Below are 14,314 nucleotides of genomic sequence, written 5' to 3'. Positions count from 1 at the left end.
TTAGATCTCCCAAATGAAGACAGGAAAGACAGCATCATTAGCTCTAAAGAGACGAGGTTTTATTGCAAAAGACGATATACAGCAAACGCAACCCCCCCCAAGGCTCGGTAACTAAGCGAACCACATTGCATACTGATGGAACTCCATTTTTCAAACTATCCAGTCCAAACGTTACTGCATTTACTGTAAAAGGAAACCAAAATGAGAAAAACAATAAACAAAATCAGTGCCGGTTCAAATATGAATACAAATAGCAAACCTGAAAGGTTACTTAAGACAACATTGACAACAACGTGGAAATGACTTTTTCCTGATGACATCTCACACAACACAAGCAGTCACATAATAAAAAATAAAGGAAGCATTTTTCTTTTTTTTTACAAAGAGAGACACACTGCTAGAAATGTACAGTACAGTGTTCACAACTGACACTTTTAAAAGCTCAATGTAAGAGAAGCAAATAAGTAAATGATGAGTCATCATGATGATCGGAAAAGCCATCGCAGATCCACAATCAGGTTTCAGTACTAGTCACCGATGGCTCAGAAAAAGCTGAAAAATGACTGCTTAAACCATGTGGTCATTAAAACAGTGACTTTCTAATGCATTTATTGAGTAGATGGGTGGAAGTGTATGTTTAGGGTGAGGCAGAAGAGGAGAACAGTTCCCTGAAGAAACCCTCATCATTTTCGAACAAACTGCTTCTTTTGTTAAAGTAACATTCATCACCAGAGGACCAATTCCTCGACAGCATTAGAAAAAGTGCAAGAGTTCCTTCGCCCTTCTTTTCTGCAAGACCTTCACAGAGATGATTCTGCAACAATTCCCGCCCCTCAACTATTGATGGTACTTAGCGCGTTGGTGCAAAATATTCGCAGTACAGTACCTGCAGATGTCTCGTATATCTGACACACAGAGGAAGCAGGAGGCGCAGCTGGCTATGGGTACACAACATTATAACAGACCCATTAGCGCACCCATTAACACACACACACACACACACACTCACATGCCCGTCCAGTCAACAACTGGTGCACTCAACATGCCAGGTGGGCTCTCCCCAAGTGGTTTCCACGTGTGCACGACATGATGCAGTTGCAGTCACATTCACACCTCACTCGGTCCTAGACGCCAAGTCTGGAAGCTGGTACCAACAGTGCAGCAACAAACGGCTCCAGAGCCAATTGCCCAACCATAATTCTTGCCTTTTTCAGGGGTGGAAAAATATATATCTACACATGAACACTTCTTCCACTTTATTCAAGAAGTTGGTACGATTCAGACCTCTCAGGCCCTTCACTGTCCCCATCCCCTACTCTGACCTCTGCAAACGGGTTTCCTTTGTTTTGACTGGAGAGAGAATAGCTATGTGCTGCCCAGCGACGAGTAAAGTGTCATTGTGGGGGGTAATACTGTGAGTGGGTGTGCGTTGTGGACGTGGAGCCTCATGAGTCAAAGCACTTCATGATGGCCTCCCTGTCAAACTTGAAGGTGAGGAAGGACCGTGAGGATAGGATGTGCTCGGAGTCTCCATTGATGGCGCCCGGCTGGCCTGGGACCTGGCCGTTGAGGCCGTACGAGTTGTAGACAGCATCTGGAGAGGGAGAGAGAGGGAGAGGGAGAGGGAGAGGGAGGGAGAGAGGGAGAGAGAGAGAGAGAGAGATTTACAGAATGAAACTACAACGAAAAAGCCTCAGAAACCATACACTCTCAGTGTCCAAATACTGCTGGCAGAGAGTGAGAACAGTCATTGTACAAACACAAACCGTGACACAGTTAGGCCTGTTTCAAAGCAGGAACGTGACGTGAACGTTTTCTATGTCTTTGCTTACCAGAAGCGCGTCTGATGCGGCGTTGCGGCGGCCTCTCTGCCAATTAAAACGTCTCTTTCTCACGTAATTTTTTTCCTTCACTGTTTTGAACGGAAACGCTTCCAACACGCTTGCGTGTGGCATGAAAAATAAGCGCGAGTCCTATTCCTAGCATGCTCGCGAAAGAGCCAGAAATAATAAAACAACATGAATGAACTGACCTGTGTCGAAGTTGTCTTGTAGTCTTCTAGGCTGAAGTCTCCTTTCATCTTTCTGCACAACAGAAATTTTGACATAAATACATCACACATGCACACACAGGATTCCCCAATTTTAAGTAGTACTGGGCCAAGTAGTAATTTGCCATCATAGTGTCATAACATGCTCTGTGGATCTAAGAGCAATTTTTTAAAGGCTGTAGCGCCCCCTTTAGGCAAAAGTGCATGTCATGTCAGTATTTGCATATTAGATTTGCTGCCACCCGGTGGCTTCAGGGGCTTCAAAATGATAACAGCAATACACACATGACAACCAATTATCCAAAATGAACAGATGTGAGCTGAGTAGTTTAGTGAATAACCTGGGCAAGATGACTAACAGAAAGCAGTAAACCTCCTAATAGAACTTTTTGGCTTTTCTTTGTTGGGGGAATACAGCCATAGGGCTCCTCTATTAGAGGATGTACCACTTCCTCTGGGTTAATTTAGCTAGGTCACTAAACCACGCACCTGAAATACACCCCTGGCTCGCTGGTTATTTAAGCAAGCAGAAACACTCGACCCAATATAGCACTTTTGTACCCTGCTGTTATTGGCTGCAGACTGTCTAGTGTAACCCTTTAAAAAAGGTACAACATATAGGCATACTATACTTATTTGTTCAGATTTTCAAATGGCAGGGCTCCAGACTAACTTTTTGCACTGGTGCGCCTAACTTTTTTTCTTAGGTGCACCAGCACAAAAGTTAGGTGCACCCACATTTTCAACCACATCGCATTTAACACCGCAGCAGGTTCACTTTTTTCCCTTAATTACTGTCCTATATAGGTTGTCCTATGCCTTATGATTTACAATTCTACAAGAAAAGTAACTTAATGAAGTGTTGGTACTTTAAGTGCTTCACTGAGCTGAAATGTAAACTTAAAACATCTCAAGATGAATTAAATAAAAATGTGTGTAAAAACAGTGAGTAAATTAACAGTGCACGTCTTTTAAGGGCTTCAAATCTATAGCTCAATGTCTTACATACTATCCTTCATGATCTTTAGGCCTTGGCTAAACCAGCTCGCCATGCTAGCATCTTCCATAGAAATGTATTTGAGCACAATTTAAAGAGATGTTCCAAGTAGCCTGGGGGATTTTATGTGATTTTGCAATGATGATTGCAATAATCATTTGACAGCCCCACAATGCAATTTACTTTTTAATTTTAGTATTTTTAAATTTTCAATAAGAACATCACTATGGTTAATGCAGTAACGAAATGGTAGGCCTATTATTATAGGCTATTGCAATGACTTGCCATGCTCGATCTAAATGAGTCCATTCAATTCACCGTACACAATGACCACAGTTATGCATGCAGGGAATATTCGGGCTTTATATGTAGCAGTGATATTCGGTTAGCGCCAAATACCGGATTAAATTGATTGATGCCATCAGAATGAGTTTACACAACTCGTGCGCAAAACGAATATTGCTGTTTAAAACCGGGTTACTCCCTGCATGTAACTGCGGTCAATGACGCACTCCTTTTCGGCGATATCTGTATCTCTGTCGTTCGGGAAGGCCTTGTATGCATTGTTCGCAATTTTAAGACGTCTTTTAATCTACAATGACTCCTATACATTTGGCACAAGTGGCATTCCTGTACGTCGGGTTTACGTTCAAACTATTTTTCTGATGAATAATTATTTCGGACTGAACTTGGTGAAGGGAAGTTTCACTAGGCCTATCTATCGTAGGCAACGATAAACTTGATCATCATCTCGGGCTCGTCTGATCGGTTTGCTGCTGCCAGCCGCCGAAAGGCAGTGAGGAGAGGGACATTTATCTCGGCCTATGTGACCACACTGTAATGCAACTACACCCACACTGTTTATCCGACGGGTCTCTGACCTCTCTCTCTCTCTCTCTCTCTCTCTCTGCAGCACACGCAGTTTCAAATTTACACACAGGCACTGGGCCACGGCCAATCAGAGGGGAGGTCCTGCCCTTCACTATCTGTGATTTGTTTAAACCACGATATTGGCCAAATATGTGTCTGTTATTGAACCAAAGGTAGAGTTTCAATGCGGACACGTTTTCCTCTCTCGAATAGCTGATCGCACCGGTGCGACCTCCGATTTATTTTAGTCACACTTTTGAAAAATTAGAAATTGGTCGCACTCTGGAGCCCTGAATGGAGTTGTTTTTTTCCATAAACAGCCATGAAACCACTGCAATAAACTGAATTACAGGTACAGAACAAACTAGACATTGTACCTCTCCAACTATTTCCATGGTATCTCTTAACATTACCTAGCAAAAAACACCTTCACTGTTTATTTGAGGTAGGAAAAAAATTGATACAGTGTAGTACTATGATAAGGTTATGAATTAAAGGTATATATTCATTTATATGATTAGCAACTCTATTGTTAAACGTCTGCAGTCTTGTGCCTGCTTCTGACTTCCACAAGATGGCACAAGACCTCATTCATCTGCTGTCTCACTGCAGAACAAGGAAGTCAGAAAAAGCAGTTAACAAATTGACCATGTTAAGATGGCTGTAGAGATTCCCAGTACACCAAACGTAACCTTAAATCACAGAATCAAATCACAATACTTGCTTGATGGTAGAATATAAATAATGGTTTTGTTGTCCAAATATCCTCGTGATGGTATCGTATTGTCTCCTTGGCAGCTACACCCACTACTGTTCACCAAGCTATGCAAACAATGACTGTCCAGAAGACCATAAACATTGTAGATCTCCAAATCAGCCCATCTTGGGTTTTCTAATTACATAAACAAACTCAAATTGCTCACAAATTACTAAACAAATAACACAAATGACTCCTACTTTAAAGGCATTATTGCATACTATGATGGTGTAGGTGTAGTCTATTGCAAACTGCACATTATGGTGGTTTAGGTGTATTTGTTAACTAAGGCAGCCATTATCAAAACCTCTCTCTCCAACATGCCAAGCATGTGACCACAGGTGGCGAGGGATGGCTTTGTTCAGCCCAGCCCTAGTCTATGTTTTCTTTGAAGTCGGGCTCACCTGTTGTGTGCTGACCCCGTTTGATCTTTTTTTCATGTTGGGAGAGCCCTGGTTCTTCTTCCCATTGCCTTTTGCACTGTGGTTCTGCTGTGAACACACACACAATCATCAGTCATTGGATATATTAAAACATATTAAAAATAATTTTGACTGCTACAAAGCCATTGTCTAGTCAGACGCGACCTCTACCAATACATATCTTGAATTATTTACCAGGGCAACGTGTGAACATATTTGCACAAACCTTGATTTCCTGTGCTGGTTGCCCGGACGGCTTTTGTTGCTTTTGCTTGGACCAGACATCTCCTGGGGATGCTTCAGTCAACAATGGGGTGCGTCTGGATTTAGACCTTGAAATAAAAATGAGAAGGATAAACAAAAAGGGACCGTGTTAAAGGGTGGGTTACAGGAACATTTATCATATACCCCAAACCCACTTGCAATCTAATAAGGGCAGATGTATCTTGATTGTAAAATGCGGTTTGATTCACAAAAAAACATATTCTTCGAGTTATCCATCCATGGTCCAGGAAAGACTTTAGGACAATTTAAAGAGCTCAAATGCAAGCCTAAAATTCACAGAAGTAACAGTCCAAATATTAATACTGCAAATTTGCAAGACATTTTACTATACTGAGTGAGGCTCAAGTATGCACATGAGGGAAGTATGAGGAAACGTAGCAATGGGCTCTTTGCACAAAAGTCTCTCAATGCGGCTGCTTTGTTTCTGGTGGAACACTAACTGTGTTGTAATTTGCATAAATACTTTTTTATCGTAAAGTGCTGATTTACTGGGTGCAACACCCAAACGGGTCCGTGTAGACACTAATTACATTACCAATAGCGGCAGGTTAAAAACACACCTGGCTCCACCGGGAAACAAACAAGCCGTATGTGCAAAGAGCCTATTACACTATATTTGACTAAGTGTCTGTTCTACAGATAATTATAAGGCCTGTTTGATAAAACTGCTGAACTCACCAACTGTATAGATCATATTAATTTCTATAAAATAAATATTTAAGAAATTACTCAACTGCTCAAACAACCCTCTCCCATCCATCCAACCATCTCCCTAAAACACTGCTTTCTGAAAATATGTTTGTTTGCATGGCATATGGCTTACCGGGTATGTGGTTTACATGGAGTGCTGCCATTGGAAGCAAAATCCTCATCACTGTCTGTAGACTCCCCTTTGTGCTTGGCAATCCATTCTCTGAGAGGTCTGTGGACATCCAAGAGACGGTTTTCACCTTTCAGTTCTCAGCGTATTACTTTCGTTAGTTAAAGTTTGTCATAGACTTGATAACAATGCAACATTTGTCATACAGTCCAGAGTTATGTGTGTCAGACAATAGCTACTGCACTTGAAAAAAAAAAGAGAAAGCCATTATATACAGACCTAACGAATGGAATGGCCATGAAAAATTTGTTGGGAGCTAGTCCAAGTTTGGATTTAGGAGTCATGTCATTCCTGTGACATGGAAGTTGTTCAACAGCAAACCATTCTATGTTCTGGGGAAAGGAACAAATAAATAAATAAATCAACCTCTCCAGTATTTATAATGTGGAAATAAAAATAAATATGCAACTTGACAAGAATTTCTTCGTACCCTAATCTCCTTTCTTGTTTTGGGATTGAATTTGGTATCATTTGGGACTCCAGGTATTATGTACAGTCGAGCCAACTGGTCTGTGATTTTCTGCTCAATGTACGTATCTTTGCAGATACGATCTCGGATATCAAAACCCGTCTCTTCCATCACCTACACAAAAAACATCAAAAGTGAATAAATTTAGTATAAAGTTTGAAATACAGGGTGAAATTCTTACTGATTGCCTTCATTTTTAACATAGATCTCTGTTTCTCAAGGTCACCGAGTACTGTCGGTATGAAAAAACCCTGAAAACAATCGGTTCTAGCTGGCTTGAGTTGCTACAGCCAGCAGCTAGAGCGCTACACTCTAGGGGCATGAACATGGGGGCTCATGAACATGACCCCAGAGTGTAGGTCTGAGAAACCGAGATTATTGTGAAAAATCACTGGAATTTTCCTTTAATAGGTCCAACCATAAGAAATTCACAAGGGTACATAAACTGCATTCAAACAGATCAAGACATACTACACAGGAACAGCGGCATATTACCAGTAATGATAATGTTTCATGTGATTGCAATATCAGAAGAGAGAGAGAGAGAGAAAAAAAATTAATCTCTCACCTCACGCACTGCACAATCATGGGGGGCCTCATCCTCATTTACTTTTCCCTTTGGAAAACCCCATCCTGACTTTGCCAGGTAGCCCTGAACTAGCAATGCCTGCAGGAGACAATACAGGCCCAACTCACACACAGCTCTTATGATGGTCTAGACTAGAGAATGTGCTCAGTTCCCTCATTGGTAAACAAAAATCACTGTTAGTTAAGGGAGATTCTTTGTAGAGGCATAACTTGAAAACTTAACCTTTCTTAAAAATAAAAACTTTCCAAGAATTTCTAGACTTTCCCAAGAGCAGTCAAGTGACCGTAGGCCTTCATGGGCCCATACAATGTTTTACTTACATTGTCCAATGTCTCATCTAGGATAATTGCACCATATGTAGGAACACCCATCTTGTATTCCTTCCATTGATCTAAAACCTTTTGTACGTCCTCCCCATGCGGCAGCAGAAAGGGACAATGATTAAAAAGTATGATAGTTAAGGAAAGTGAGTATTCAAGGCCTTGTGGCTCAGAGATAAAGCACAGCGCAATAAAATACAATGCAAGGACAGATTTGGTATCTAAGGACAAAATTGATTAAAACAACCAAAATAGCAACAACAAAGGATATCAGCCTTGGCGAAGTCTCTTATCCCACACTGAGGTAGTCCTGGTGCATTCTGCATGCAGAAATCCAGGTAAAACCAATGGGCGAGCTCAATTTGGAAGCAAACTCTAATGGCATTGTCTCTCTCTTCACTGGGGATGTGAAGGATGAAGCGGCTGTAGTGAGAAAGAAATTCATCGATATAAATCATGTAGTAAGTAAAACAGAACAAGTACTCTATCTCAATATGCTACAAGGTTGGGAATAAAATGCTATATGGATGCGTGCATACATACATTAAAAGGTAATAGAATATTAGGTGATAGAACAAGAGGTATCATCATTTCGCGGCGTGTAATTTCTTAAGAGGAAATGACTCATACATTAGCTGATAGCCAGTCTTCTGGATATCAAGGCAACACATACTGTAACTCTCGAACTAAACGTAAGGAAACAATTAACGCGCCATTTTATGTTTCAAATCAACAATAACAACTTAATATTTCATTGAAAGTAAGGCTAACGTGCTAAATATTTGTATGGGTAGACATACTAGACATATAAGAGGAAGGTTTCGTTTCCCCTCTAGACAAATATGTAACTTTAAGGAATCAACCTAAGGATTCCTTTGCTAGCTAGCCTTTGATAGCATTTACGTTCCCAAATAACATTGCAAATGACACATTCACATTTAGAGTAGCTGAATTGGTTGAAAATAAAATGGGTGGCAGATATCTAACAAGACGTAAGAGGAGGTTTCGTTTCCCCCCTAGACATACGCTGTGTAACTTCAAGGAATCAACCTAAGGATTCCTTTGCTAGCTAACCTTTGCTAGCATTTACGTTCCCAAATAACATTGCAAATGACACATTCACATTTAGAGTAACGTTAGCTGAATTGGTTGAAAATAAAATGGGAGGCAGATATAACAATTTGAGTTAGCTTGGTTATAAAGCATACAGTTAATGTTTTCACATTTCAGATTTACAGCCAAGCTAACTGTTGCTATTAAAAAAAAATCAGTTTAAAAGGATAACGTTACAGCTAAGTTACGTTAGCTGGCTTCTGCAGGTAAGCTAATGTTATTATCAGGTTAACCTATGTAGATACAAACAAATAAGGGGTAGAATATGTAATTTTCTCCACCTCAAAAACATCTCAATCGCTCAATATTCGCTACAGCTAAAATGCTTGAATGCGTTTGAAAGCCATAACGTTAATGGTATGCTAATGTTCATTGCAATCCTATTGTTTAATAGCCACTCTAAGACTACTTTAGATAGTTCAAGCTAACCCTTTCTAACTAACTAGTTAACATTACCTGCAAAGGTCGTCCAATACGCCGTTGGGAATATCCCCTCGTTTTGTCTCCATGTTAAAGATAAAAACATCCCGAACAACCAAACTATTTTTGGAAGGTGTACAGCGCAAAGCTACTCTTTTTGCTACCCTAACATTAGCCAGTTCTGGCAGAGAGACATAGCCATGCTATACATTAGCAAAGTTCATAAAACAACCTAGAAAGTATTCTAGCTACATCGGAAATTAGCTAGCTACGTAGTTAGCTAGTTAGCCACTCTGCTAAAAATACAGTGAGACGCCGCGCAAATTCACGTTATTGTCCATGCAGGGTGGGCTCAAACCACGAACATATTAACGTTTCAACCAATGGTTGATAAATAAGGGCGTTCATAAAAAATATCGAACCAGTAATATTAAGCTATATATGACAGGCATCTCGCAAATCCAATCAAAATTCACAACGATGCCAAATAACTTGAAAGGAGAGGAAAGGAGGAAAGCTATCATAAAATTAAGTTCTAAGCTTCTTTCTCAGTCTATGCAGAGATCCCAGTGCATCAAATAAAAGTATAAACAATTATCAACAATACAAGACACAGAACATCATGACTTTGTATGTTGATACTGAGTCATGAACAGTAAAGGCGCAGTCAAAATGTAATAGCTGCTACCATAATATTGTTAACGTTTTGCACTGATGCGCACTTAATATTCCTCTTTTAAGTAATACATACATGGCTAATGAGCAACGTTAGCAGTAGAAATGTTTATAGTGACATAATTTATGTACAAGAAATAAACAATACTGTTTGCCCACAAGGAAGGGTGTGGTTGCGCCGTTACGTAGCAAAACGTACCCTGTTACGCTCACTCCATCATTTTGGGTGAAGCAGAAAAGAGCTATTGTGCATGGGTGTCGCAGTTTATGAAGTTTATTGAATAATCAACTGACACGGCCATACAGGAAACGGCGCCATGGCACACGGATTAAAGGAACGATTTGATAAGTTTCTTCATGAGAAAAATCTTATGACAGATCTTTTGGAGAAGATTGAAACGAAAACGGGAGTGAATAGGTCCTATATTTCAATCGGTAAGTTGCCTACACTAGCGCAGCACGGCATCAAGAACTGAGAAAAAAAAGCCGTTATGCTGTATGCTGTACATAGGGCCATACGCTCTCTCTTCCAATATTACCAAATCAAGTATTCTGATAGCAATAGTTTTTGTACATAATTTGGACACATTATTGTATCGTATATGTGAATGTATCTCAACCATTATAAAACGTTGCATGCGTTGCATAGCCTACACCATTTTTTGTCATTGGTAATAGATGTTGATTGCCCTGTAAGATACGATGTATTCTGCCGCCACAGTTCCATAATGTGAATAAAATGTCCGTTCTATTTTGACATAGATCTAAAATGTTCATCACGCTGCCTTCTATTTCAGCCATCATCGCCATTATTGCTATATATCTCGTGATTGGATACGGAGCTTCTCTTTTGTGTAATCTGATTGGATTCGCTTACCCAGCATATATATCGTGAGTATATTGTGTCTTGTATAACCTGCAGTAGCATGGTAACATTACAAATGAAAAAGCCATTGCCGGAACAATTGTCAGTGAATTACGTCACTCACCCTCCTACGGGCCATAGCCTACTGCCGTGATGAGTATGGATAGGTCATACACACCCTCTAAACACATGGTAGCTTTTGGTGATAGCAAAGTGGGAGACGTGACGTACAGTAGCACACAGATGTGGACCACGTGGTCGACCTCACCTTTCTTTGCCTATGAAAATGTATGTAGGATCATACAGCTAACCTTTAGGAAGTAACTGGTTTGTTTCAGGCCTATAGGCCAACGTTACCAGTTGTGTTAAGCCTCCCCACCCAGTGAATAATTTTTCTTGGGAACACTAAATGGAGGATGTCAATCGATAGGGTGATATTGCACCATCAGTGCCTTGCCCCCTTCCATTAATTTAAGACCTGTAGGCCTTTACCTAAAGGGATACACCTTTCACATGTTGATAACATAAGCCTTTGTGATAGTTGAGTATTACATAAAATGTTGAGATAAAAGATTACAGAGTAGCGTGTCAAATCATTTTCTTCAAGTGGTCTTAAAAAGAATTACAAAAAAATGGCTGTACTTTTTGCAAAAATGACTGCTGTAGAATTGTAGTGATTTGGTAAGTCCGTAGTTACACAAGAATATGTAGGCCTACAAAGCACAGAAATACAGGGTTACCAAACCACGAGAAGGCAAGTGACTCATCTCCGTCAGTAGTGACCACAGCTGCATGGTAGTTGGTTCCACATGCATCTTAGTGTTCAAGTAGACACCAGTCTACAGACACACAAAGTCTGTATAAAGTTCAATGTAATAGCCCAGTTTCATAGTAAAACAGTGAGTCAGTGGCAAGGCACTGAGAAGTGTGTCAAGGAGAGGATACCCAAATTGTGAGCGATGTATTTGCCTGTAACATGGTTAGGCGGCACACTTGTTTTTTCCTGTTGTTCGATTTATGATACTGACAAGGTAATTACATTGTCTCTACGTGCTTATTTCCCCGTTAAGGCATCCACTTAATGAGGTTGTGTCACTTTCAGGATTAAAGCAATTGAAAGTATAACCAAAGATGACGACACAAAATGGCTGACTTACTGGGTGGTATATGGGGTGTTCAGTGTGGCTGAGTTCTTCGCTGACCTCTTCCTGTTCTGGTTCCCATTCTACTATATGCTGAAGGTAAAGGGCAAATATTTGATTTAGGGTTGGCTTCAGTGTATTCAGTAATGTAATTAGCTAAGACAGACTTATATTGCAAATACCTGCTATTCAAACAATAAGATCAAATTGCATTCATGTTATATTTAGTTTTTTTGTTCCGTATGTAGTTTACTACATTAAAAGGAGCATTATTGCACTTTTCCTAAATTTTCTCACAATGTTATGTCCAAGACAAATAAATGTCTATTTCAAAAAGTATTTTGAGAAGCACTGACAAACAGTGCTTTATTTGTTGCCAACCACAGACCAGTCCCATGCACATTCTTTTTTGTAGCCTTATCAAAAACTCCATGGCAACCCTTTCCCCCACTGAACCACCAGTGTTTGATCTAATAAAACTATTTGCATGGATATATTTAACAATGGTTTCTGGAATGAGGAAAAAAACACAATGTACAATGTAAAGATCTGTGTTTGTTTGGTACTCTACAGTGTGCTTTCTTGGTGTGGTGCATGGCTCCCACTCCCTCCAATGGATCCATCTTGATTTACAATCGCATCATTCGTCCCATCTTCCTGAAGAATGAAGCCAGGATTGACAGTGCCATGAAGGATATTAAAGACAAGGCATCCGAAGCAGCTGACAAGTTCAAAGATGAGGGTGAGGAAGTGCAAACAGTCAGTTTGGTACTCTGTGGGATGTGTCGATACATGAGCATTGTTTAAAATTGATGTCATGTAGGTTTAGTTTGTGTAATGATTTGTGACCTCTTACCTTCTATGCTGAACACACGAAAGACAAAGCTTAAGAGCATCCAAAGTCATTTGTTCCAATTGACATCATTTCAGTAATGAAGTGAACACACATGATCATTTCCATGTTGCTGACCGATGTATTGTCACATTACCATACCTTACAATGTAACAGTTTACCATACATTACACACCTGTACTTCTATGACATTTTACATTAATGTCAGTTAAGGTGTTTTATCTCATTCTTTATTGTATTTTTACTTTTCTCATAAAAACCTCTTACTGAGAAAGTCTTTGTGAAAACCACCCATTACAGCAAAGGTTTTTGGTTTTTGTTTTGCAGCCAAGAGAGCCACAGCCAACATCATGTTCGAAGAGAAGAAGAGCACCTAAGGAAAATCCTGGAGTGGATCTCATATCAATCGTTGAAAACCCGAGGAGAATGTCTGTCACATACCTTAATAAATGTTGCCTTGAAGTTTTTTTTTAAATGTTTATTTTATAAAACAAAACTGGAGGATAGCTTTTGGTTTTGCACCTCTCCTGTCTCTGAAGGTAAAAACAAATAGACCTAAGCATTATAACTAATTTAAGGCCTTTTGGATGCAGTCGGATATCTGCAAGACAATTTCACAACATTTAAATTGTATATCCTAATGCTGAAAGTCACTTTGTTCTCTTGCTATGCTTAAAATATCTAAATAAAGCCAAAAGTGGTCAAACTGGTTCATCACTTAAGTCATTTTCATATGAACATTATGGCTGTCTATTTAAGACAAAACAACTGCAGTTTGTTAAAGTTAGAAATTACCACGGTGTTGGAGTCCTAAAATGCAGCCTTGTTCTCTGTTTGAATCTTGTGTTGTTTATTCATGAGTTTGGATCAACATTTATTTCTCACTTTATATACACACTTAAAATCAGTCAAAGGTTTTTGTACTCTTAACAGTGATTTCCCAAGTGACCAAGTCTTACTGATCACATTCCAGAGTTTGCTTTCGTTTGTCTTTTGCTTTGTTAGATGTGGCGGACTGGACCATGTGTTCAACATCAGCTGTGCAGTGTACTATTGTGATGGCAATACAGGTTTTCAGTGGACTTCTGATTGGTATGAAACAAACTGGGTTAAAGAGCTGAAAAGATCTTTAGATCCAGACTTCTGATGAGAAAAAAATCCTCATGTAAATGTAGTTTTATACCCCCGGAGTTGGTTGGTCTTTTTTGTGTCAGTGTGACAGAACTAAGGTAGCACTGAACTGAACCAGTGAGGTAAAGGTATAAACTTTGAGAGAATTTCATTAGTAGGAAGTCTGTTGTCTCTTTTGCAAGTGTACTTTTGTGCATGTCCCCGGAAGAAGTGATTGTACCATAATTTGTCAAACAAATGAAGAGGTGTGTCTTTGGGAGACAATACACCTGGTGAACGTTGCCCATTCAAATAACTGGAGCAGAAGCTCCCTATATTCTACGGTGAATTAAAAAGGGTTTTAAGTGGAACTGGAAACAGGTAGTGCACATGTGCAATGAAGTATTGTAGTTTTTTGATCCTCTTTAACTTGTACTGCTTTTAACAGCAATCTCCAGTTACGCAGTGTCTTCAAAAATCTGTGCCTGGTAAAAACT

The 14,314-nt window shown here is 39.8% G+C and overlaps 2 protein-coding genes across 4 annotated transcripts; one reads left to right on the top strand and one right to left on the bottom strand.

Moving 5' to 3' along the window:
- Positions 1-37: 37 nt before the first annotated feature.
- dcp2 (decapping mRNA 2) lies at positions 38-9,507 on the bottom strand. Of its 3 annotated transcripts, none has more exons than XM_076284420.1 (11): positions 9,209-9,507; positions 7,911-8,062; positions 7,640-7,767; positions 7,299-7,397; positions 6,692-6,844; positions 6,481-6,593; positions 6,205-6,303; positions 5,323-5,428; positions 5,079-5,165; positions 2,033-2,084; positions 38-1,594 (listed from the first exon to the last, which is right to left on the bottom strand). In XM_076284420.1, exons 1-11 carry the CDS (start codon positions 9,259-9,261, stop codon positions 1,446-1,448), a joined length of 1,191 nt encoding a protein of 396 aa, XP_076140535.1. In that variant the 5' UTR covers positions 9,262-9,507; the 3' UTR covers positions 38-1,445. The 3 variants fall into 3 exon arrangements, with proteins under 3 accessions (XP_076140535.1, XP_076140536.1, XP_076140537.1); XM_076284421.1 differs by having other exon boundaries at positions 5,079-5,162; XM_076284422.1 differs by lacking the exons at positions 38-1,594; positions 2,033-2,084 and adding an exon at positions 2,093-4,809.
- Positions 9,508-10,057: 550 nt separating this feature from the next.
- reep5 (receptor accessory protein 5) lies at positions 10,058-13,413 on the top strand. Its single transcript, XM_076284423.1, has 5 exons — positions 10,058-10,282; positions 10,645-10,738; positions 11,815-11,953; positions 12,428-12,596; positions 13,035-13,413. The coding sequence occupies exons 1-5, from the start codon at positions 10,165-10,167 to the stop codon at positions 13,082-13,084; spliced, it is 570 nt and encodes a 189-aa protein (XP_076140538.1). The 5' UTR covers positions 10,058-10,164; the 3' UTR covers positions 13,085-13,413.
- The last annotated feature ends 901 nt before the right edge of the window (positions 13,414-14,314 follow it).

This window comes from Alosa pseudoharengus, unplaced genomic scaffold (genome assembly GCF_046254945.1).
Source record: "Alosa pseudoharengus isolate Yale_2024_CS ecotype anadromous, Long Island Sound unplaced genomic scaffold, YU_APseudo_1.1 YU_APseudo_1.1_scf_14, whole genome shotgun sequence".
Classification (NCBI taxonomy): Eukaryota; Metazoa; Chordata; class Actinopteri; order Clupeiformes; family Clupeidae; genus Alosa; species Alosa pseudoharengus.
The sequence above is the reverse complement of the archived record's forward strand: the minus strand, read 5'-3'. Positions and strand labels throughout refer to the sequence as shown.